Genomic DNA, 25,560 nt, shown 5'->3' on the forward strand with positions numbered 1-25,560 from the left:
TTACAGTGAAAAAAATTCCATGCTATTGTTTGCGCCGTGATTGGCTCAGTGTTCTGTCACTCATGGGGACACTACGCCACCACAAAATCTAGGGGTAAAATCTAGCCCCTTGGGTGCTGCTATAGACTTACATTATAATTGCCTATCCAAGAAGGCTCAAGGTCTTTGGCCACAGATAAAATTACGTAAAATCACGTTATATCTACCGTAGCATTGATTGGACTGAAATTCTTTACAATCCTTGTCATATGAAAATAAATTATAGATAAAACGTGTCCGTGCTTATCAGACATGGGACATAAACATTACACAACAAGTTGGACATTTCTAATTCAACAATGAGTGCTAAGGCGACACTGCAGCCCCGGGTTCGATTCCAGGCTGTGTCACAGCTGGCTATGACCGGGAGACCCATGAGGCGGCATACAATTGGCCCAGCGTCGTCCGGGTTAGGAGAGGGTTTGGCCAGCCGAGATGTCCTTGTGTCATCGTGCTTAGCGACTCCTTGTGGCGGGCCGGGCACCTGCAAGTTGACTCCGGTCATCAGTCCGACAGTGTTTCCTCCGACACAATGGTGCGGCTGGCTCGGGGGTTAAGCAGTGCTGCTTGGCTCTCGACCGTCGCCGAGTCCGATGGGGAGTTGCAACGATGAGACAAGATCGTAACTACCAATTGGATATTAAAAAAATTGGGCTAACACCATGGGCCAGAAGAGTTTGAATACATTGGCCATGCTGTCAATCCAGCATGACTTCTGCCGCGTTTCAAAGAACTGGAAATGGTGAACTTGGAAATCTCAGACTTCAGTGAGTTCAAGACAATTGGGAACTCGGATAAAACTAGCTCAGACTGGGAAAATACGGAAAATTCCAAGTCGAGATTTTGTGCCTCTTTCTAGAGCCCACAAGAAGGACTGCCGCGCCACCTTCCTGTTCAAGTGAGCATAGCACAACAAGGTGAGTCCAAAAATGTCTTGTATGCTGCTGCATAATGTAATATGCCAGGGAGATATGTATACTGTATCTAAGAAAGTAATACTAAGTGTATGTTGTCCATCCATTAATGTCTTAATTGAAATTATGGAATTACAGAAATTACGGATTGCCTCTTATCTGCTCGTCGTTCCCTTATGCCATAATTTGTACATCTCAATTGTCAGTAGAAACCACATTGGTAAGCAAGTCAGTCATATCAGCTATGTTTTTTAAAAAGGCAGTAAATGAGACTGAATTAACTGTTTTGTTGCCAGACAAGGCTCCGCTGACACCCAGGTGTAGCAGTGGTAAGAATTCACTATGGTGCGGTTGGGACAGCTTTATGTAGGCCCTAACAGTTTGTGGGCACCGTTTGTCACCATTATAGTGCAATGAATGTATTGTTTAGTGTTGTGTTGTGTAGTGGTTTTGCTGGCATACATATTTTTTATTTTTTTGCCCCACCAACATTTACATGCTCAAATCACCACTGATTTCTAAGATAGCTGCTGGGATGGTGTAAGTAAAACTGGGCTGCATTATACACTGCAATGGATATGCCAAACCTGAAGCCCGGCCGGCTCTGCTATCACTGATCAAAAACGTTTTTATTTGCTGCCTAACCCAATGGTTGTGTTGTGTATAGGCCTACAGTGGCTGTTCAGGAGGAGAGTCTTGTATCTTGAACAATCCTACTGTACTATGCCACTTGAGGATCGGCAAATTTGGTGAGTCATTGTGTATCTCAGCAAACCCAATACAAGATAAGAAGACAAGGATTTGAACTCTGGAAATCAAATAAAATTCTATTTATGTGCTGAATACAACTGGTGTAGACTTTACCATGAAGTGCTTGCTTCCCAACAATGCAGAGTTTAAAAATAAAATAGTAACACGAGGAATAAAAAAAAATACACAAGTGGAGTACCAGTACCAGATCAATGTGTAGAAGTACGAGGTATTTGAGGTAGATATGTACATGAAGGCAGGGTAAAGTGACTGTAGCATTGAAGGTCCCCAAGAATGTCTGCAGCATTGAAGGTCCCCAAGAACACAGTGGCACCCATCATTCTTAAATGGAAGAAGTTTGGAACCACCAAGACTCTTCCTAGAGCTGGCCGCCCGGCCAAACTGAGCAATCGGGGGGGAAGGGCCTTGGTCAGGGAGGTGACCAAGAACCCAATGGTCACTCTGACAGAGCTCTAGAGTTCTTCTGTGGAAATGGGAGACCCTTCCAGAAGAGCAACCATCTCTGCAGCACTCCACCAATCAGGCCTTTATGGTAGAGTGGCCAGACGGAAGCCACTCCTCAGTAAAAGGCACATGTGACAGCCTGCTTGGAGTTTGCTAAAATGAACCTAAAGACTCTCAGACCATGAGAAACAAAATTCTCTGGTCTGATGAAGCCAAGTTTGAAATCTTTGGCCTGAACGGCAAGCATCACGTCTGGAGGAGAACTTGCCCCATCCCTACGCTGAAGCATCATCCTGTGGGGATGTTTTTCAGCGGCAGGGACTGGGAGACTAGTCAGGATCGAGGGAAAGATGAACGGAGCAAAGTAGAGAGCGATCCTTGATGAAAACCTGCTCTAGAGCACTCAGGACCTCAGACTGGGGTGAAGGTTCACCTTCCAACAGGACAATGACCTTAAGCACACAGCCAAGACAATGCAGGAGTGGCTTCGAGGACAGGTCTCTCAATGTCCTTGAGTGGCCCTGCCAGAGCCTGGACTTGAATCTGATCAAACATCTCTGGAGAAACCTGAAAATAGCTGTGCAGCAACGCTCCCCATCCAACCTGACAGAACTTGAGAGGATCTGCAGAAAAGAATGGGAGAAACTCCCCAAATACAGGTGTCCCAAGCTTGAAGCGGTATACCCAAGAAGGCTCGAAGCTGTAATCGGTGCCAAAGGTGCTTCAACAAAGTATTGAGTAAAGGGTCTGAATACTAATGTAAATGTGATATTTAATTAATTTTATTTTTTATAAATTAGCAAACATTTCTACAAACCTGTTTTTGCTTTGTCATTATGGGATATTGTGTGTAGACTGATGAGGGGAAAAAATAATTCAATCAATTATAGAATAAGGCTGTAACTTAACAAAATGTGGAAAAAGTCAAGGGGTCTGAATACTTTCTGAAGGCACAAACCCTATACACACTCACTCACACCACTACATTGACACTCCCACATACACTACATATGTACACACACATACACACGCAGACCGACACAATACAAACACACATACATACACATTACACACACATGCACGTTCACACACACTTTAAAACTCATATTTTGCTGCTGCTTTGTTATTTATTTTACTTGTGTTATTATCTATCCTGATGCCTAGTCACTTTACCCTGCCTTCATGTACATATCTACCTCAAATACCTTGTTATTATCTATCCTGATGCCTAGTCACTTTACCCTGCCTTCATGTACATATCTACCTCAAATACCTTGTTATTATCTATCCTGATGCCTAGTCACTTTACCCTGCCTTCATGTACATATCTACCTCAAATACCTTATTATTATCTGTCCTGATGCCTAGTCACTTTACCCTGCGTTCATGTACATATCTACCTCAAACACCTCATTATTATCTATCCTGATGCCTAGTCACTTTACCCTGCCTTCATGTACATATCTACCTCAAATACCTCATTATTATCTATCCTGATGCCTAGTAACTTTACCCTGCCTACATGTACATATCTACCTCAAATACCTCATTATTATCTATCCTGATGCCTAGTCACTTTACCCTGCCTTCATGTACATATCTACCTCAAATACCTTATTATTATCTATCCTGATGCCTAGTCACTTTACCCTGCCTTCATGTACATATCTACCTCAGGTACCTTATTATTATCTATCCTGATGCCTAGTAACTTTACCCTGCCTACATGTACATATCTACCTCAAATACCTCATTATTATCTATCCTGATGCCTAGTCACTTTACCCTGGCTTCATGTACATATCTACCTCAAATACCTTATTATTATCTATCCTGATGCCTAGTCACTTTACCCTACCTTCATGTACATATCTACCTCAAATACCTCGTACTTCTACACATTGATCTGGTACTGGTACTCCCCTCGTTTTTTTTTATTCCTCGTGTTACTATATTATTTTTATTTTTAAACTCTGCATTGTTGGTTAGTAAACATTTCATGGTAAAGTCTACACCAGTTGTATTCAGCACATAAGTACGATTTGATGTCCAGGGTTCAAATCCTTGTCTTCTTATCTTGCATTGGGTTATTGAGATACATAATAACTCAACAAATCTGCCAATCCTCAAGTGGCATAGTACAGTAGGATTGTTCAAGATACAAAATCATGTGTGTACAGACAAGATCGTAGCTTAATCTAATCCTGTCAGTTCCTAATTTCTTTACATTAGGTAATATAATTAATTGAATAAGTCAGCTATGCCTTAATATTATTGCTGCAGGTCAACAAAATGAGTTCTTGCAGTCCAAAAGTTCAAATATTGTCTTTTCATATTTTGAGATGAAATGCGCTACAATAGTAACAAACACAAGAAAGGGCAAACTTTCAACACTGGTCTAAATGTATTAATTAAGCATTTCATATTATAACATCAGCTTATTACAATGTTGCCATAGATGTGGCAAAGTAATTTCTCTCAGATGTTTGTGGGGAAAAGGAAGTAGATAATGTCATTCTCATCCACGACAGCTCCGACATAGAGAGCAATAGCAAGGGTGCATTTTTGTAGGCACTAACTCAGCCATGGTCCATTGGACGAAGCTTATGGGGAAATTAGTGGAGTTTTTGGAGGGTTTTTGGATAAACGGCAAACATTTGTTCTGTGGTAAACACAGGCTTGGGAGATCTTATACGTTTTGTTCTATGAGATCATCTTCATCAGCTAAAGTCACTTTTTGTGAATTTTGAAGGACTTACGTAATAAAAAAAAGCACAAAGCACATAAATGCTTCATAATTCATTAAGGTCATGTTAAATGACTGATGTTATCTCATAGAACAAAACGTTCAAGATCTCCTAAGCCTGTGTTCACCTCAGACCTTATTTTTGGCATTTATCCCAAAACCCGATTCTTTCCCCATCCATTTTCCCCATGGGAATGGCTGAACGTATGAGAGTTAACTAATTTCCGGCTTTTAGGACTACAAGCCGGCGAGCTCTATTATCATCCCTATTAATTGATGTTGATGGTTGAGAGACAGCTCCTCTATTGTGTCCCCAGAAAACTGCAGATGACTTTGACCTCCGTCTGACAAGGCAAGTAGGCTGGACAAGCCTACAGCACAATGATGAGCGCTCAAATTTTCTTAATAAGATAGCAGGACAGTAACGGCAATTTTGTTTACATTTGAAACAAAAATATGAACCATTAATAATATTTAATTCATTTTAATTACGGAAGTGGAGCTGTCTCTCAGTCAGGGTTTTGACTAGGTGGTATACAGGAATTATTTTGTAGCAGGTTAGGAGAACTTATGTAGCAGCTTAGGAGAATTAGGCTATTTTGGTGGGCAATATTATAAACCCTCAATTAAACTAAATGATATATTGCAATGACTAAATACAAAGAGAATAATCTTTTGTGGTATGCATCTTTCTTTTTTAAATGAGGACCTTTATTCTGAAGGATTGTTTTTAAACATCACCCGGAAGTACAGTACTTCGTCGAGGTCAATGATTTGTTTGTTGTTAGTAAAAGCACAGGATGTGCAAATGTTGGATATCTATAGAAAACGGGTTTAGTTTGTTAGCTAAGTAGTATAGTATTAGCTAGCTTGCATAAAGAGATCAACCTTTTTAGCTACGTTGTAAGCCCTCAGTGTATATTCCAGGCTTGGCCACTCCTAACGTTAGAATCAAACTCTTTAGCTAGCTAACAGTAGCTTGTTTCAGTGGCTTTTATTTCTTTTTCTTTGCAAACTAGCTATGGATAACATTATTGATCCAGCATCAGAACAAGGTTAGTTTGTGTTAAATGTAGAAAAATTATGTCCATTCAAATATGTCCTATAGCCTACACATAGCTTGTAATAATATTAACTAGCTGAGTTATGGAATGTATTTGTTTATCTGTTAATTTCTCATCTCTTCAGGGACAGATCTCCCTCTGTTCTCCTTGCGTCTCCTGGTTCCACCTCTACGCCTGATGTCTGCTTTCATGTGGCAAGTGGCTCAACAGCGTAATGTGATGCAGTATGGGAAGCTGGAGGAGTTTGTGACTTTTGTGACAGAGATGGTTCCAGAGCTGCTGAGCTCCAGGCAGAGGACCCATCTCATCCTGGGACTGAGAGCAAGGGTGAGAGGTGTAAATATTGAGGGTTGGGATGGGAAGAGTCTTATAATGGAACAAACTATGGGCAGCCACTAGCTGTAATTACTGTACATCTGCCCTGCTCTGATTAATCAGGCTGTAATACACAATTCATTGGTACATACAGCCAGCAACTAATGCCTGCAAAATCGTATGTTCATTACAAGCCAGAATGTTGAATAAAATTACGTTTAAACTTACTCTACCAGTTGTCTGGCAGATTGTCCTTCAGCATTTGTGACATACATTTCCACAGGAAAGTATTGTTTACTCAACCTTTTAGAGATATGGTTCGGCACCTAGGTAAAATTTGTTTTATATTGGATATTTGTTTTTCTCGTCAATAGCTATAGAACCAATATTCTGAATCAGGGGAGGATGGAGAACAATCCACACCTTTTTGTGTGAATATTTTTTGATATTTCTTTCCCCTACAATTCCACACAAGAAAATTCTCCATCCTCCCGATTCAGAATATACAATTTTCATTGTCATGGCAAGCTTGGAGAGAGGGAAAAAAATCCAGTATATAATTAACTTCACCTTAGTAGGCCCTAGACAATACTTTCCTATGGATATTTTCCCGAGTTTCAAGCATCTGAAGGACAAACCACACAGACAACTGGTAGAGTAAGTTTTCATTTAACTTTATTCAACATTCTGGCTTGTAAGGAACACTTACACAATTTTGCAGGCATTCATTTCAGGCTGTATGTACCAATAAATTGTGTATTACAGCCTGATTAATCAGACTACCCTGGCCCTAGTCCTGCTTTTCACATATCCACCTCTGTTCCAGATGGTTTTAGAGTTGTGTCGCAGTGCGGGCACAGCTGGCCTCCTGACCATCCAGGCCCATCTGGACATAATCCACACGTTGACACAAAACTCCTTACACAAAGAGGTAGTTTAAATAGGCAACACTTTATGAATGAGACACTGGAAGAACATTATTTCTGAGGGATTCATTCCTGTACATTTGTCTGATGTTTTGTTTGCGCCTAATGACAGAGTCATGGTGATGAATTGGAGGCTTCAGATTCTAACTTTGTGGAGCTAGTCCAAACGCTGCTGGAAGACCCTTCTGAGAGGGAGCATTTCTTCCAGGTGAGGAACTTTCTCTCTAGACTTCTTTATGATCCTTTTGCTTGAATATATTTCTGAAATTGGCTACTAGTTGAACATCTACTTAGATCAACTGCTCCTCCATTGTTCCCACAAGTAAGGGAGGAGGCTGATGACACATCAGACCAACTCCTTGAATGGCCTACTGCTTATAGTTTGCACATCTTAAATGGAGACATTTGGGACTAGACCCATTTCATGCTAAATTGTCTATTTCACAGGAGGTGTTCCCAGTCCACTATGGCCCTCGGTATGACACAGCGCTGCAGACCCTGGTGTGGGAGTTCCTCTCCAGACTGGAGGAGCTGCTGCCTGTACCAGACCTCACGCAGGTACTGAGGAAAACATCTCTGTTCTAAAAGGTTGACGGAGCATGGCGTCATGTGGCTCTACAGATGAATTGAATGGTGTTTTTGGTCATTTCAAAACTTGTCTAAAACCTCAAGTGGCTGGTACAATGTATTTGAATTCTTTATTGTCCTGTATTGCCCTGCTCCTCTTAGACAACAGCCTGGCTCAGTGGTGCCCCCTCTGTCCTGGAGGGATGTGGACAGACTGTCTTTGACCCTGAACAACTGAAGACAGTGCTGCAGCACCATCACCGTCATGGAAACCTGAACAAGAGTAAGTCTCCATCCAGATAATGGCTATGAAGTAAATAGTCAAATTGGACATCTCTTGTATTTTTTACTTGCCAATGTAGGTGAGTTTAACTGATGTTCTCTCCTACCCAGGTCATGTCTCTAAATACACTGCAGATACCATCCTGTCCACACTGTCCCTCCCTCCAAAAATGAGAGTTGTTATTAACTACGAGCCAGACAACTCTGACAATGTGAGGCCATACTCAGATGACGATGAATGCATAGATAATGGGGTAGAGGTCTGTGAATATGAAGACCACAATGAAATCCTGGATGAAGGCACTGATAGATGTTTGGAGGATCTAGGACTGTCAACATCAGAGGAACAGGAACAAGAGGATCTGTCACCTGCAGAGACCTCAGTGTTGGTTACTCCAGTACCCTGTGATGGTAAGGAAAATAAAAAAGGTCAAACACTCATCCATTGTTTATGAGTAATAAAGTATATGAATTACAATGTGCAAGTAACTGCCAAAATAATGAAAACAGTAAATGAGGCATACGAAGTAAGCATGTGCTTCCACACAGGTGTGGTTCTTGAATTAATTAAACAATTAAAGTCACATCATGCTTAGGGTCATGTATATTTTGTCTATCATAGGATGGCAATGCCCCCATCCACAATGCACGAGTGGTAACTGAATGGTTTGAGCATGATAACGATGTTAACTATGTGCCATGGCCATCAGTCACAGATCAACCCAATTGAACACTTATGGGAAATTATGGAGAGGTGCCTGAGATAGCATTTTCCACCACCATCAACAAAGCACAAAATGATGGAATTTATTGTAGAAGAATGGTGTCGCATCCCTCCAATAGAGTTCCAGACACTTGTAGAATCTATGCCAAGGTGCCCAACTCCCTTTGAAAACATTTTATATTGGTGTTTCCTTTAGTTTGGCAGTTACCTGTGTGTAAATATGAAATATATATATATATATATATATATATATATATATATATATATATATAGTGGTTATGTAATCTTATCTCCTGTATTTTCTCCTTACAGAATTGAACTTGGATCGTTCTCTCAACGTAATGGTGAATGCTGACGAGCCATCCCAGGTTCTTACCTGCACTCTGCCTCCATTCTCTCACAGTGAAATGGCCAACCTCTGCAAGGACATCAATACCGACCAAGTAGAAAAGGACAGAAAGCAGGTTGACAAGAAAGAAGAGGTGGTCAGAAAGGGGGACAAAAAGAGGGTGATCAAACAGGTTGACAAGAAAAAAAAGGTGGTCAGAAAGGGGGACAAAAAGAGGGTGATCAAACAGGTTGACAAGAAAAAAGAGGGATGCCCAGCACCCCAAAACAGGACTCATACATGTGAGTGTGGGAAGGTTTTCAAAAAACCATCACTGCTGACGCTACATATGGGAGTTCACACGATGCCATATCATTGTGACCAGTGTCCCAAACGATATGCTACTCCTGGGGCTCTGAAAAAGCACCAGCTACTTCACACAGAAGAAAGACCATTCGCATGTGAACACTGTGACCGGAGGTACAGGAGTGCTTATGATCTCAAAGTGCACATACGCATTCACTCTGGGGAGCGCCGTCACATGTGTACTGTCTGTGGTAAGAGGTTTACCCAGCAGTGTGCACTAGTGAGACACACGCGAATGCATGCTGGGGAGAAGAATTATTTATGTAGCATATGTGGTAAGGCATTCCTTACCTCAGGAGAACTGCGGTTGCATACACGAACGCACACAGGAGAAAACCCCCACACCTGTAAACATTGTGGAAAGGGTTTCAAAGTGTCTTGCCATCTTATGGTTCATCTGCGATCTCACACAGGCGAGCGTCCTTACACCTGCACCCAATGCCCCAAATCTTTCACTACCTCAGACTCTCTTAGAACGCACATATATACTCACACTGGGGAGAAACCTCACCGGTGCTCAGAGTGTGGGAAAACATTTACTCAAAGGGGTAATATGGTAAATCATATGAGAAGAGTTCATAGACCGGTTAAGATTCTCCAAAAGTACTCCCAACAGAAAGACAGACAAAGTCTCGTAAAAAAAAAAAAAATTTAGAACAAAAGAAACTATGTCGGAGTTAATTCCATTGTAAATGCTAGCATTATACACATGATTTTACAGGTCCTCTTTTGTATATCAGATTATAATACCAAAACATGTTTTTCAATAAACTTCTTCAGATTTTATGTCTACACATGATATTCCAGACTACAAATAACGATAATGATTTTAGAAGCGCGATTATGATTGACATTGACCCAATTTAAAACGGTTTAAACCTCCAGATTCCAGACACTTGTAAAATATGCAGAAACTATGCATCCCCAACTACCTCCCATGGTGTTTATTTTTACTAAAAAAATATATATATTTCACCTTTATTTAACCAGGTAGGCAAGTTGAGAACATGTTCTCATTTACAACTGCGATCTGGCCAAGATAAAGCAGGGAGATCTGAAAACATCCGGTTCAAGATGTCTTTTTAATTGTGTACACATCTAAAAATGTGGGCACAATCAGACTGTTGAAGAAGATCAGAACTTATGTTAGAGCAAGGTATAAACAGGCTTGATTCAGTATGTATTGCAGAAGATTCGCGTTATAGGTCGATTAAAATTGAAAGGCAATGTTACTGCGTTTGCGGAGACTGTGTTCATGGTAAACACTGCATATGTCGACTCAATCGGAAATAACCTTTAAATTTGAACACAGATCTTCTGTGATACGGATTGAATCCAGCCATAGTCTATACATTTCTCTCCCAGATCTGCAAAACCAGTGATCCAGGGTTCAAATCCATCTTTTCTTGTGTGTTGGATTAGTGAGATACACACTGACTCAACAAATCTCCAATCCTCAAGTGGCGCATTATGATTGTTCCAAGACACAAAATCATTTGTGGACAGACAAGATTGTAGCGTCTAATACTCTGTTCCTAATTTCTTTACATTAGGTAATATCATTCATTGAATGAGTCAGCTGTGACATAATATTAGTGTTGCAGGACAACACAACAAGTTCAAATATTGTCTTTTCATTTGAGTTGAAATCCGCTACAACAGAAATCAACACAAGGACAAACTTTCAACACTGGTCTAAATGTATTAAGCATTTCATATAATAACATCAGTTTATTACAATGATGTCATGGATGTGGCAAAGTCATTTCTCTCAGATGTTTGTGGGGAAAATGAAGTAGAACATGTCATTCTCATACATGACAGCTCCGTACGACATGTTGGCAGAATTTCCTTCCAATCATTTACTCTTTGGGCTGGTTTCCCGGACATATCGTCAGCCTTGTCCTAGACTAAAAACTGTGTTCACGGGAGATTCTCTATTAAACGTCTTTCTCAATCCAAAACTAGGTTTAAGGCTGGATTTAATCCGTATCGCTGAAGAGCTGCGCCAGTTTCTAAACCCAGACTTCCGGGAACGCTTGCGAAACAGACCATGCAACCCAGGCTGGGGTTTGAGAAGTCAATGAGAGAAGTGAAAAATTATGACTTAGTTGTTCTCAATTTAAAGGCACAACCTAGCTTCGAGACAATATCTTAAGAAATTGAACATGTTATTACTCCAACCTCGTGAAAGTGAGAAACTGACACGTTTTCATTTTTGCGCCTTTGATTGGAGGCCTGCACATGCGCAGTACGGTGCGAGACGACCGTTAGACCCGATGACGTGTTTCCAACGTTGCCATGACATCGCCTACAAGTGTGGGCAGGTACTTCTTTTGGAGAAGCAGTTTATGCCTACATTACTGTCTTTGGCTGCATAATAGAAATGTAAAGGTAATGTTCCCTCGTTCGTGGAGACCGGATTCATGGTAACCACTGCATATGTCGGCTCAATCAGAAATTACAAACATTTCAATCGCGTTAGAGCGCTACAGATTGAATCCAGCCCTTCATCTGTGTCTGGAAAAACGTTGATTTCAGACATGTTTACGAAGACAGACCCTTAAAAGACTTCTGAGAACACCATACTCAGTTGGTGCAACATTTAAGAACAGTCCTAATAGATGCATAGAGTAGATTAGATTTCAGTGCAGAGTCATTCCATGTCATTTCAGCGAGCAATGACACCCACCATCTCAGATTGTTCAGAAATAGTTTGTTAGAAACAGGTAAGATTGGCATTCCTAAAACATTATCTTATTGAAATAGAATTTAATGAAAATAATGTTTCAGGAATGCAAATCGTATCTGTTACTCACTACAGAAACGATTTCAGAAAAATCTGAGATGTGGATGTCGAAATCCTCATGTGCTTTTTGAGGTGAAACGACCCTGCATCTTTGGGCCTTTATTGGTAGGTTGTGTCTAATAACCACCAAAAGGTAGGGTTTTTAAAACCCTAAAAAGTGCCCCATCTGTTTACAGTTTGCATTTCGGTGTCCTCTGACATATGAGTGAATGCACTGGTCTGGGACCAAGACATGCCACCGTAGAAGACAGAGCCATGCAGTCAGTAATATACATTGTGATAAACATTATACTTCCATACTTATAACTCCACTCTCATCGTAAGCCTCTGGTCATCTCAACAATACAAAAACATCAATGAAATCAAGCCATCAGTGCATGCACCAAGCTGTCCACAGAGTAGCAGGATAAAACAAAAGTTAATTCATATTATGTACAACTATTGTCTTTGTCAGCATTATGCATTATTTTAAATATTGTAAAAAATATTCCAATACTATGTAGTGATTATTTACAATTCGGTAAGGCATGCTAATAGTCTACGATGTGTACGCTGTTAAGAGCCATTGTTCTTGTGTTAGTGGGTTACAGTTCGGCGACACAGCTCAACCAAACTAGGACATCAATAATACTGAATGGAACGAGCTTCAGGTCAGTCTGTTGACCTTGACGTGCGTCCACCGGCTTTGCTGTTGGTGGGTTCCCTGGTATCAACTAGTCCACAATCAAACAACAACCTCTTATCTCACACAGTCCTCTCTCCACGAGGCTGAAGAGCCACAGAGTGGAGTTCGATCTATTGACAGATACAGTCCAATAACTCTCCCCATTACAAATGCATCACTTTTAAAGTGGAGGCAGATACAGTGGCCCCTGTAAAGGTATTTACAGAGCACGTTCTGTTTTAACAAATTAAGTACATTCAGGTTGACCGCTACCAATCACATTGTCTAACTTGCTTTGGTTCATGTGAGACATCTTTTTAACTTCATAAAAATGATTAGCCATGTAAGACAATAGACAAACCCACAATTATTCAAGAGGTTACAAATGAGAAAAGAAAACCACTCAACACAAACAAGGCATTATCTATAAAAACTGTAAGTGGTAAGTACAAATTCTGTAGGCCCTTCCAAAGTAAAAGTGCAACAGTAAACTTACAGCATACTAAAATATTCCAACGATGAAAGTGAGTAATCACATAAATTGCATAATGTAACATTTTTGCATGTATAATCAATATGAAAAGACCAATATTAAGATCCTAGCGAAATGTTTTGTGAGATGTATTCTGCCACCCAGTGGCAGACCAGATTATACAGCTATTGACATCAGTAACAAAAAAAATCACAAAACTGATCAACAATTAGTCACTAGACTGCTGTGTTGACCATAAATGGTGCATCGGATCTCTGGAGTATAGCTGCCATGTCTATAAGTATCTGTTATAACAGCCTTTACTGTTCTTAAAGTCTTTAAAACAGAAAAATACTTATAATGCAGTCAGATATGTCTCTATTAAACAACACAGGTCTCACACAAGGTGGCCTATCTGTGTAAAATGTGGTTTTCTGACCCATTCTGTTTCTGTAACAAATGGCCAATAGACTTTTGAGACCTCTGTCTTTGTAAATCATGGTTGTCTGAAGATATTTTAATTTCCTCTATATCGCCTGATCTCAAAGGGACTTTCTTCAGTCTCAACCCCTACAAACATCTGGATTTCCTCATGGTTGTCCAGGGGCAGCAGTTGACTCTGTAGTTAAGTCATCACATGACTGTGATTGTGCACTTTACTAGTCCATTAGCTTGCTATATGAAGGTAACAGAGTGCTAGGTGGTGTTAATACCATATTTCTCACATCTACTCAGTCCTTGTAGATCTTTGAGAGGAAATAGAGAAGTGCACAGAGGTGAGGCTAAAACGTTCTGTTTGAAATTGGGCTTCTGTACCTCAAAGATGCATGACTGTTTGAAAAGCATAGCAAGGACATGGTCGAGCTCTCCAGCTATCTACCAATGGCAGAACAGCCAAAACGAGGCAAACATTCTAAATCATATAGTCTTGACAAAACTGTTGGGGGTCTCTGTGTGTTCTCATGGAAGATAGAGGAAACTCAGCAGAGAGAAGGGGAAGGATGGCATTGTGGGAGGACAGGGTGGAGATCAGAGGAGGCTAGGGGGATGAGCTGCCAGCGCAAGTGCTCATTCTAATGGTTGTTTCCATGTGTTTGGTACCATTCCATTAATTCCATTCCAGCCATTACATTGAGCCCTTCCTCCTATAGCTCCTCCCACCAGCCTCCTCTGGTGGAGCTCCAATGGAGATAAGAGATGGATCCTCCAGGGGAGAAGCCGACTCAACTCCAGCAGGTCACTGATGGTAGGCAGCAGAAGGTAAAGGTCAGGGGTCAGACGTAGATGCCCTCAGGGTTGAGGCCTGAAGACACTGGACTCTGCAGAGCTCGGAGGTCACTGGGGAGGAGGCGGGAGGAGCCCAGCCGTTTCAGCGAGCCTGATTGGAGGTCTGGAGAGAGAGGGGAGGAGGAAAGAAGTCTACATAAAGTCATCAAGAAGTCTACGTTAAGTAGTATTTTTTTTATTTTAAATTATACTTTTTACTTTCAGGTTGAGCAGTTACTGTGTAGATTAGACTGTGGCGTGACATTACTAGCCAAATAAAGAGCTTTCCAAAAACCTGACAAGGTGTACTAACTTCCACTAGGGGGTAGTGTTGGATAATACAATGTTTGAAATGTCTGAGCCCAGATTGGGCAGAAAATCTGACTAGGAAACTTTGTAATGCTTGTGTGTACCCGTGTTATTTTCCTGGTCATTGGGCTGGGCTGGTAGAACGGTGACCTTGGTGCCAGTCTGATGGATGAACTGCTGAAGGTTCACCTGTCTCAGCTCCCTGGTCAGCTGCTCCAACTCCTGCTCTTTCTCCTGCAACAAACAACCACTCAGCTAGTCATTTACTTCCCCTGCAGTTTCTACTGTCAGTTCCACTTCCCTGTATACTCTGTTTGTCCACTGATGGGGGCTCACCTGGCCACTCGCGCCTAACAAGCAACTTTATAGATTCATACGATGTTTCAAATATTATATTTTTCTCGTGGAATTTTATTCCTTTACATTTAAGGCTATTTGCAGGTGGAATTGTTGCATTGAGAAGAACCTTTAAAATCAGACAGTTTACGGTTACATACATGTTGCAGGTGGTTAAACCCAATAAAGGAGCAGTCATTCTAGGGCCCAGCTAAGAAAGAGTTAGTTCTAGGGAAAGAGTAATGTGGAAGTAGATCTGCTGTTCTTTTCAGGCCCCAAAATCATCAGTAGTATATAACTCACCACCCGAATCTTTAAAATAACTGTTTTACCTCACGCCCACACTATGGCTGCATTTAGACAGGCAGCCCAATTCTGAGGTTATTTCCACTAATTGGTCTTTTGACCAATCACAACAGATATTTTCACATCAGCTCTTTTTCAGAGCTGATCTGATTGGTCAAAAGACCAATTAGTGAAAATAAGATCAGTATTGGGCTGCCTGTCTAAATGCAGCCTGTGTGGTGTACTCCACCCTGTAAGTAAACGTTACATCATGAAGACTAATAAGAGGCCTCCAAAATGTTCCTACTAAAAACACAGGGCCGTTTTCAATCAAACACAGTAACTCCAAAAACATTCTTCCCAAGCAGTGAGAAACCATGCTTGAATTATTAAACAGTTATGCTTCATTGTAAACATGGTTTTGTCAAGGACATGAATCCAAACGAATATAAATTCAGCGCCAGACGAATGTAAAATATATATATACAGTACCAGTCAAAGGTTTGGACACACCTACTCATTCCAGAGTTTCTTTATTTTTACTATTTTCTACATTGTAGAATAATAGTGAAGACATCAAAACTATGAAATAACACATATGGAATCATGTAGTAACATGATTGCATTTCAATTAACAGGTGTCCCTTGTTAAAAGTTAATTTGTGGAATTTTTTGAATTAATAATGTGTCAGTTGTGTTGTGACAAGGTAGGGGTGGTACACAGAAAATAGCCCTATTTGGTAAAATACCAAGTCCATATTACAGCAAGAACAGCTCAAATAAGCAAAGAGAAATGACAGTCCATCATTACTTTAAGACATGAAGTTCAGTCAATCCGGAAAAGTTCAAGAACTTTGAAAGTTTCTTCAAGTGCAGTCGCAAAAACCATCAAGTGCTATGATGAAACTGGCTCTCATGAGGACCACCACAGAAAAGTAAGACCCAGAGTTACCTCTGCTGCAGAGGATTTATTTTTTAATTTCTTTCACCTTTATTTAACCAGGTAGGCCAGTTGAGAACAAGTTCTCATTTACAACTGCGACCTGGCCAAGATAAAGCAAAGCAGTGTGACACAAACAACAACACAGTTACACATGAGAAACAAACGTACAGTCAATAACACAATAGAAAAGTCTATATACAGTGTGTGCAATTGTAGTAAGATTAGGGAGGTAAGGCAATAAATAGTCCATAGTGGCGAAATAATTACAATTTAGAAATTAAACACTGGAGTGATAGATGTGCAGAAGATGAATGTGCAAGTAGAAATACTGGGGTGCAAACGAGCAATAAAATAAATAGCAATATGGGGATGAGGTAGTTGGGTGGGCTATTTACAGATGGGCTACGTACAGGTGCAATGATCGGTAAGCTGCTCTGACAGCTGATGCTTAAAGCTAGTGATTGGAGATATGAGTCTCCAGCTTCAGTGATTTTTGCAATTTGTTCCAGTCATTGGCAGCAGAGAACTGGAAGGAAAGGCGGCCAAAGCAGGAGTTGGCTTTGGGGGTGAACAGTGAAATATACCTGCTGGAGCACGTGCTATGGGTGGGTGCTGCCATGATGACCATTGAGCTGAGATAAGGCGGGGCTTTACCTAGCAAAGACTTAGATGACCTGGAGCCAGTGAGTTTGGCGACGAATTTGAAGCGAGGGGCAGCCAACGAGAGCATACAGGTCGCAGTGATGGGTAGTATATGGGGCTTTGGTGACAAAACGGATGGCACTGTGATAGACTGCATCCAATTTGCTGAGTAGAGTGTTGGAGGCTATTTTGTAAATGACATCGCCGAAGTCAAGGATCGGTCATTTTTACGAGAGTATGTTTGGAAGCATGAGTGAAGGATGCTTTGTTGCGAAATAGGAAGCCGATTCTAGATTTAATTTTGGATTGGAGATGCTTTTTGTGAGTCTGGAAGGAGAGTTTACAGTCTAACCAGACACCTAGGTATTTGTAGTTGTCCACATATTCTAACACGGAACCCAAATCGGCTGCGCGCGTGCGCCATCGTGCATACATTTATTTTGTCCACCCACACCAAACGTGATCACGACACACAGGTTGAAATATCAAAACAAACTCTGAACCAATTACATTAATTTGGGGACAGGTCAAAAAGCATTAAACATTTATGGCAATTTAGCTAGCTAGCTCGCACTTGCTAGCTAATTTGTCCTATTTAGCTATCTTGCTGTTGCTAGCTAATTTGTCCTGGGATATGAACATTGAGTTGTTATTTTACCTGAAATGCACAAGGTCCTCTACTCCGACAATTAATCCACACATAAAACGGTCAACCGAATCGTTTCTAGTCATCTCTCCTCCTTCCAGGCTTTTTCTTCTCTGGACTTTATATTGCGATTGGCAACTATCATAAATTAGGTGCATTACCGCCACTGACCTCGTTCGTCTTTCAGTCACCCACGTAGGTATAACCAATGAGGAGATAGCACGTGGGTATCTGCTTCTATAAACCAATGAGGAGATGGGAGAGGCGGGACTTGCAGCACAATTTGCATCACAAATAGAACTGACTTGTATTTTATCCCTTGGCAACGCAGACACTCGTTGGTGCGCGCGAGCAGTGTGGGTGCAATAATTGAATAATATAGATCTTTAAATTTATTTTGCAACGCTCGAGTACGCGACGTAAGCGGTGTAGTCATGGTATAAGTCAGAACTGTCCAGAGTAGTGATGCTAGACGGGCGGGCGGGCGCGGGCAGCGATCGGTTGAAGAGCATGCACTTAGTTTTGCTTAAGAGCAGTTGGAGGCCACGGAAGGAGTGTTGTATGGCATTGAAGCTCGTCTGGAGGTTTGTTAACACAGTGTCCAAAGAAAGGCCAGAAGTATACAGAATGGTGTCGTCTGCGTAGAGGTGGATCAGAGAATCACCAGCAACAAGAGCGACATCATTGATGCATACAGAGCAACGAGTCGGCCCGAGAATTGAACCATGTGGTACTCACATAGAGACTGCCAGAGGTCCGGACAACAGGCCCTCCGATTTGACACACTGAACTCTATCAGAGAAATAGTTGGTGAACCAGGCGAGGCAGTCATTTGAGAAACCAAGGCTGTTGAGTCTGCCGATAAGAATGCAGTGATTGACAGAGTCGAAAGACTTGGCCAGGTCAATGAATACGGCTGCACAGTATTGTCTTTTATCGATGGCGGCTATGATATCGTTTAGGACCTTGAGCATGGCTGAGGTGCACCCATGACCAGCTCGGAAACCAGACTGCATAGTGGAAAAGGTACGGTGGGATTCGAAATGGTCGGTGACCTGTTTGTTAACCTGTTGGGGCTAGGGAGCATGTATTTACACGGCCTTTCTGTTTTTCCCTCTATTTACAGACAGGCAGATTCCCGGTCGGAATATTATCGCTTTTCTACGAGATAAATTGCATAAAAATTGATTTTAAACAGCGGTTGACATGCTTAGAAGTACGGTAATGGAATATTTAGAATTTTTTTGTCACGTTATGCGCCATGCGCGATACCGTGATTTACCATTCTGATAGTGTCTAGAACGCACAAACAAAACGTCGCTGATGGAACATAACGATGGATTATTTGGGACCAAACCTACATTTGTTATTGAAGTAGAAGTCCTGGGAGTGCATTCTGACGAAGAACAGGAAAGGTAAGACCATTTTTCTTATAGTAAATATGATTTTGATGAAGGCTAAACTTGCCGGGTGTCTAAATAGCTAGCCCGTGATGGCTGGGCTATTTACTTAGAATATTGCAAAATGTGCTTCATCCGAAAAGCTATTTTAAAATCGGACATATCGAGTGCAGAGGAGTTCTGTATCTATAATTCTTAAAATAATTGTTATGCTTTTTGTGAACGTTTATCGTGAGTAATTTAGTAAATTGTTAGTAAATTCCCCGGACGTTTGCGGGGGGTATGCTTTTTCTGAACGTCACATGCTACTGTAAAAAGCTGTTTTTTGATATAAATATGAACTTGATTGAACAGACATGCATGTATTGTATAACATAATGTCCTAGGTGTGTCATCTGATGAAGATCATCAAAGGTTAGTGCTGCATTTAGCTGTGATTTGGGTTTTTGTGACATTATATGCTAGCTTGAAAAATGGGTGTCTGATTATTTCTGGCTGGGTACTCTGCTGACATAATCTAATGTTTTGCTTTCGTTGTAAAGCCTTTTTGAAATCGGACAGTGTGGTTAGATTAACGAGAGTCTTGTCTTTAAATAGCTGTAAAATAGTCATATGTTTGAGAAATTGAAGTAATAGCATTTCAAAGGTTTTGAAAATCGCACCACAGGTTTCAACTGGCTGTTACATAGGTGGGACGATTTGGTGCCGCCTAGCCCAGAGAGGTTAACTTGGCTTTCGAAGACTTTAGAAAGGCAGGGTAGGATAGATATAGGTCTGTAACAGTTTGGGTCAAGAGTGTCACCCCCTTTGAAGAGGGGGATGACCGCGGCAGCTTTCCAATCTTTAGGGATCTCAGACAATACGAAAGAGAGGTTGAACAGGCTAGTAATAGGGGTTGCAACAATTGCGGTGGATAATTTTTGAAAGAGAGGGTCTAGATTGTTTAGCCCAGCTGATTTGTAGGGATCCAGATTTTGCAGCTCTTTCAGAACATCAGCCATCTGGATTTGGGTGAAGGAGAAATGGGGGAGGCTTGGGCAAGCTGCTGTGGGGGGGTGCAGAGCTGTTGACCGGGGTAGGGGTAGCCAGGTGGAAAGCATGGCCAGCCGTAGAAAAATGCTTATTGAAATTCTCGATTATCGTAGATTTATCAGAGGTGACAGTGTTTCCTAGCCTCAGTGCAGTGGGCAGCTGGGAGGAGGTGCTCTTATTCTCCATGGACTTTACAGTGTCCCAAAACTTTTTGGAGTTAGTGCTACAGGATGCAAATTTCTGTTTGAAAAAGGTAGCCTTTGCTTTCCTAACTGCCTGTGTATATTGGTTCCTAACTTCCCTGAAAAGTAGCATATTGCAGGAGCTATTCAATGCTAATGCAGTATGCCACAGGATGTTTTTGTGCTGGTCAAAGGCAGTCAGGTCTGGAGTGAACCGAGGGCTATATCTGTTCTTAGTTTTTTTTTAATTGAATGGGGCATGCTTATTTAAGATGGTGAGGAAGGCACTTTTAAAGAATAACCAGGCATCCTCTTCTGACGGAATGAGGTCAATATCCTTCCAGGATACCCAGACCAGGTCGATTAGAAAGGCCTGCTCGCTAAAGTGTTCTAGGGAGCATTTGACAGTGATGAGGGGTGGTCATTTGACCGCAGACCCATTACGGACGCAGGCAATGAGGCAGTGTTCGCTGAGATCCTGGTTGAAGACAGCAGAGGTGTATTTAGAGGGCAGGTTGGTCAGGATGATATCTATGAGGGTGCCGTGTTTACGGATTTAGGGTTGTACCTGGTAGGTTCCTTGATAATTTGTGTGAGATTGAGGGCATCTAGTTTAGATTGTAGGACGTCCAGGGTGTTAAGCATATCCCAGTTTAGGTCACCTAACAGTACACATTCTGAAGATAAATGGGGGACAATTAATTCACATATGGTGTATAGGGCACAGCTGGGGGCTGAGAGGGGTCTATAACAAGTGGCAACAGTGAGAGACTTATTTCTGGAAAGGTGGATTTTTTAAAGTAGAAGCTCGAACTGTTTGGGCACAGACCTGGATAGCATGACAGAACCCTGCAGGCTAACTCCACCCCCTTTGGCAGTTCTATCTTGGCGGAAAATGTAGTTGGGGATGGAATTTTGGGAATTTTTGGTGGCCTTCCTAAGCCAGGATTCAGACACGGCTAGGACATCCGGGTTGTGCTAAAGCAGTGAATAAAACAAAACTTGGGAGGAGGCTTCGGACGTTAACATGCATGAAACCAAGGCTTTTACGGTTACAGAAGTCAACAAATGATAGTGCCTGGGGAATAGGAGTGGAACTAGAGGCTACAGGGCCTGGGTTAACCTCTACATCACCAGAGGAACAGAGGAGGAGGAGTAGGATAAGGGTATGGCTAAAGGCTATAAGAATTGGTCATCTAGTGCGTTGGGGAAAGAGAATAAAAGGAGCAGATTTCTGGGCGTGGTAGAATAGATGCAAGGCATAATGTACAGACAAGGGTATGGTAGGATGTGAGTACAGTGGAGGTAAACCTAGGTGTTGAGTGACGATGAGAGAGGTTTCGTCTCTGGAAGGACAAGTTAAGCCAGGTGAGTTCTCTGCATGTGTGACGGGTGGGACGAAAGAGCTATCTAAGGCATTTTGAGTGGGACTGAAGGCTCTACAGTGAAATAAAACAGTAAAAAAGGATAAGTTCATTAGACTTAACTGCATCTCAGATTGCAGCCCAAATAAATGCTTCACAGAGTTTAACTAACAGACATCTCAACATCAACTGTTCAGAGGAGACTGCATGAATCAGGCCTTCATGGTCGAATTGCTGCAAAGAAACCACTTCTAAAGGACACCAATAAGAACAAGAGACTTGTTTGTGCCAAGAAACACGAGCAATGGACATTAGATCAATGGACATCTGTCCTTTGGACTGATGAGTCCAAATTTGAGATTTTTGGTTCCAACCGCTGTGTCTTTGTGAGATGCAGAGTAGGTGAATGGATGATCTCCACATGTGTGGTTCCCACTGTGAACCATGGAGGAGGAGTGATGATGTGGGGGTACTTTGCTGGTGACACTGTCTGTGATTTTATTTAGAATTCAAGGCACACTTAACCAGCATGGCTACCAAAGCATTCTGCAGCTATACGCCACCCCATCTGGTTTGCGCTTAGTGAAACTATAATTTGTTTTTAAACAGAACAATGACCCAACACACCTCCAGTCTGTGTAAGGGCTATTTGACCAAGAAGGAGAGTAATGGTGCTGCATCAGATTACCTGGCCTCCACAATCACCCAACCTCAACCCAATTGAAATGGTTTGGGATGAGTTGGATCGCAGAGTGAAGGAAAAGCAGCCAACAAGTGCTCAGCATATGTCGGAACTCCTTCAAGACTGTTGGAAAAGCATTCCAGGTGAAGCTGGTTGAGAGGATGCCAAGAGTGTGCAAAGCTGTCATCAAGGCAAAGGGTGGCTACTTTGAAGAATATAAAATATGTTTTAATTTGTTTAACACATTATTGGTTACTACATGATTCCATATGTGTTATTTCATAGTTTTGATGTCTTCACTATTATTCTACAAATGTACAAAATAGTAAAAATAAAGAAAAACCCTTGAATGAGTAGCTGTGTCCAAACTTTTGACTGGTACTGTATATGTTCCAGATATTATGCAGCCCTGTAAAATGGGCTTACGTGTCTTACTTCATTATAATTTTTTCTGCAAAAGTTAGCACAGTATAATCACCGTCATCCATTTTACATAAGGTGTTTGTGTGTCTTCCAATCAATGATAAATGTTGTTTTCAACCCTATTTTACAAAAGGTGTTTGTTTATGTACATCATGTTTTGTTTTCAAAACCATTAGGAATCAATGTTAATTTTTAGTATGGCACTTCTCTCTCTACTGCTTCTGAACATGTTTCATCCCTTACGTCTTCATCAGCGAAAGCACATAGGAGCGTAGATTGCAGTGTGCAGTCTCCAGCACCTTCCTAAAACGCTGAATTTGTGTATGTGCAATCACTGTTTTCCTATACATTTTTCCTTCTACCAAAGCTGACCTGTAGTTTCTTGCTGGACTGTCCCAGTGAGCGGTCCACAGCCCTGCAGCTGCTCTCCAGCTGCACTCTGTGTTGAACCTGCTGCTCCAGCTCTGCCCTGACCTTCCCCAGCTGGGCCCGGGTCTCCTCCTCGTCCACCTGCCTGCTCTGCTCAGTCTCCTGCTCCAGGCCAGCCTCCATGCCCTGGATACGGGTCAGGTACTCCCCCAGCCGGGCTTCGCACTCCCGCACCCGTCCAATCAGCTCCTGGAGCTGCTCCCTCAGCTGCCGCTCGCTCTCCTGCTCGATCTGCAGCTCGTTCAGCCAGAACTCCTCCTCGGACATCTCCACCTCGTTCCTCCGCAGCTGCTGCTCCAGACGCACCAGCTCCTCCTCCAGCACGCCAACGCCCTCCTGACCCTCGACGCACACGCCAACATCACCGCTCTCCCAGCCGTGTAGCTCTACCTCACAGCCCTGCAGCCGGCTCTCCAGTAGCTGGAGCTTGTCCTTCTGCAGCTGGACCAGGCGCACCAGCTCCCGGGCTGGACTGAGGGGCACAGACACCACCCCCCTGCCCTGGTTCAGTGCTCTCTGCTGCTGCTTGGCCTCGGCATCTCTGCCCTTCCCAAAAATATCCCTCAAGCCCTTGGCCCCAGCCGTGAAGGTGAGGGACTTACGCTTGGGCTCCCGACGCTTGAGCGAGTGGTCATTGGCCGACGGGTGCAGCTTGGCCAGAGGAGGCAGGCTCTGGCGGTAGAGGCCGCGCTCGGGCACACGGGATGAGCCGTCGGAGTTGGGACGTTCGCTGAGGGAAGGGCCGGTGCGCTGGAGAACCAGCTGCACGTCGCTGGCATACTGGCCCCACATGTTGAGGGACACCACAGGGTTTTCATGCGGGGCCAAGTGACGTTCCGTCTCCCGCCATCTCTCGATCAACGTGTACCTGCCAGTACGCCCTGCAAAAAGAGTGAAATAATGATTTGATCAGATTAATTAATTGGAGCATTACTAAGTAATTGGGCTTAGATAACCAGTAGTCACACGGCAACTTTGTTTGCTATTTCTTGCCACATACCAGCCGGTGACCAGTTACATACAGACCAGTAGCTAGACTACACTCTGCAGTAGCAGCAGATTACAGACATCATCTACCATTGACTTTGTCATTGTTATCCCCTCCTGCATTCAGAAACCCAGCCCCAACCCTAATCTGAACTCTTTACCTCCGCTAAGAATAGGGAAACTCTATGGAAGAACCATTCACAATTACCCCACTTGCTTTCAGACCCAGTTTATTGGGTGGGCACTGTGCAGAGTTTTCAGAGTAATGGGTTGTTTTTTCTAGGAAGAACCCAACAGGGATTTCTCTATTCAAATATAGGAGCAGTTGTTCAGTTCCCATTCATGCTAGGATTGGAGTAAGGCTCAATAAAATTCCTTGACCCAAATCAGTGTGTGTGTGTGTGTGTGTGTGTGTGTGTGTGTGCGCGCGTGTTCTGCTACAGTTAAGAGCACAAGCCACAGTCTTTCGCCTCTCAACAGCAGAACCCCTATGAAAGGAACACAGTCACTACAGCTGAATCTGGTTGAAGGCCTTTCACATCAAAGTGCCCACGGCCAGACAAAAGACTGAAAACATACAAAAGAGGACCATAACTCCTGTACTGTTGATGAAAAGACACAGCATTTAGCTGTTAGTCCTACAATTATGTACTGTGCATGGATCACAATCAAATAGCATGTACAAATCCAATGGATTCATTTAACCCTTACATGCTACCTCTAGGACCTTTAAGTATTTTCTCTAAAAGCAAATGACCTATGTAGACCATGACATCTCCACAAAATTTTGGTTCTAAGCAGTGCAAAGTGCAAGTGCAAAACTGTGCCAGTATGAACTGAAAACAGTTTGAAATGACAGCAGTATGAAATGAAAACAGTATGAGCTGACAGCAGGGTATTGTCGGGCTGAGCCATACTCATGGCTCAGGTCTGTACAGTACATATCCATAATGCAAAAGAGGTGAACCTTTAAAAGTGTCTCCATGCTGGTTCTACAGCTATTTCTCCCTAGAAGCGGTGGGAACAGACAGCTTCTTTCAATCTTATTTTGTTGCCTCTACATGTGGGCTGAGGTAATAGCTTCTCATACATAAATGCGGTATCATTATGGGAACACAATCCAGTCATCATGTAGTTCTCCTCAGCAAGCATCTCAATGACATCTATGAATCATCCCACCACAGCTCATCTTGATTCTCTCAA

The 25,560-nt window shown here is 42.3% G+C and overlaps 2 protein-coding genes across 4 annotated transcripts in view; one reads left to right on the forward strand and one right to left on the reverse strand.

Annotated features, from left to right (window-relative positions):
- Positions 1–5,616: 5,616 nt before the first annotated feature.
- On the forward strand, positions 5,617–10,282 carry LOC115199040 (zinc finger protein 718). Its single transcript, XM_029761554.1, has 8 exons — positions 5,617–5,969; positions 6,103–6,305; positions 7,120–7,224; positions 7,332–7,427; positions 7,667–7,777; positions 7,949–8,069; positions 8,180–8,479; positions 9,105–10,282. The coding sequence occupies exons 1-8, from the start codon at positions 5,936–5,938 to the stop codon at positions 10,139–10,141; spliced, it is 2,007 nt and encodes a 668-aa protein (XP_029617414.1). The 5' UTR covers positions 5,617–5,935; the 3' UTR covers positions 10,142–10,282.
- A 2,283-nt stretch (positions 10,283–12,565) lies between these two features.
- Positions 12,566–25,560, reverse strand: part of LOC115199042 (ras association domain-containing protein 8) — a 32,020-nt gene continuing 19,025 nt past the window's right edge. For all 3 annotated transcript variants that reach the window (XM_029761558.1, XM_029761556.1, XM_029761557.1), the window contains 3 exons: positions 23,314–24,251; positions 15,111–15,240; positions 12,566–14,821 (listed from right to left, as the gene is read on the reverse strand). In XM_029761558.1, coding sequence (XP_029617418.1) covers positions 14,706–14,821; positions 15,111–15,240; positions 23,314–24,251 — 1,184 coding nt within the window. In that variant the 3' untranslated portion in view covers positions 12,566–14,705. The remainder of the gene's footprint in view (positions 14,822–15,110; positions 15,241–23,313; positions 24,252–25,560) is intronic.

This window comes from Salmo trutta, chromosome 8, assembly GCF_901001165.1.
Source record: "Salmo trutta chromosome 8, fSalTru1.1, whole genome shotgun sequence".
NCBI classification, from domain to species: domain Eukaryota; kingdom Metazoa; phylum Chordata; class Actinopteri; order Salmoniformes; family Salmonidae; genus Salmo; species Salmo trutta.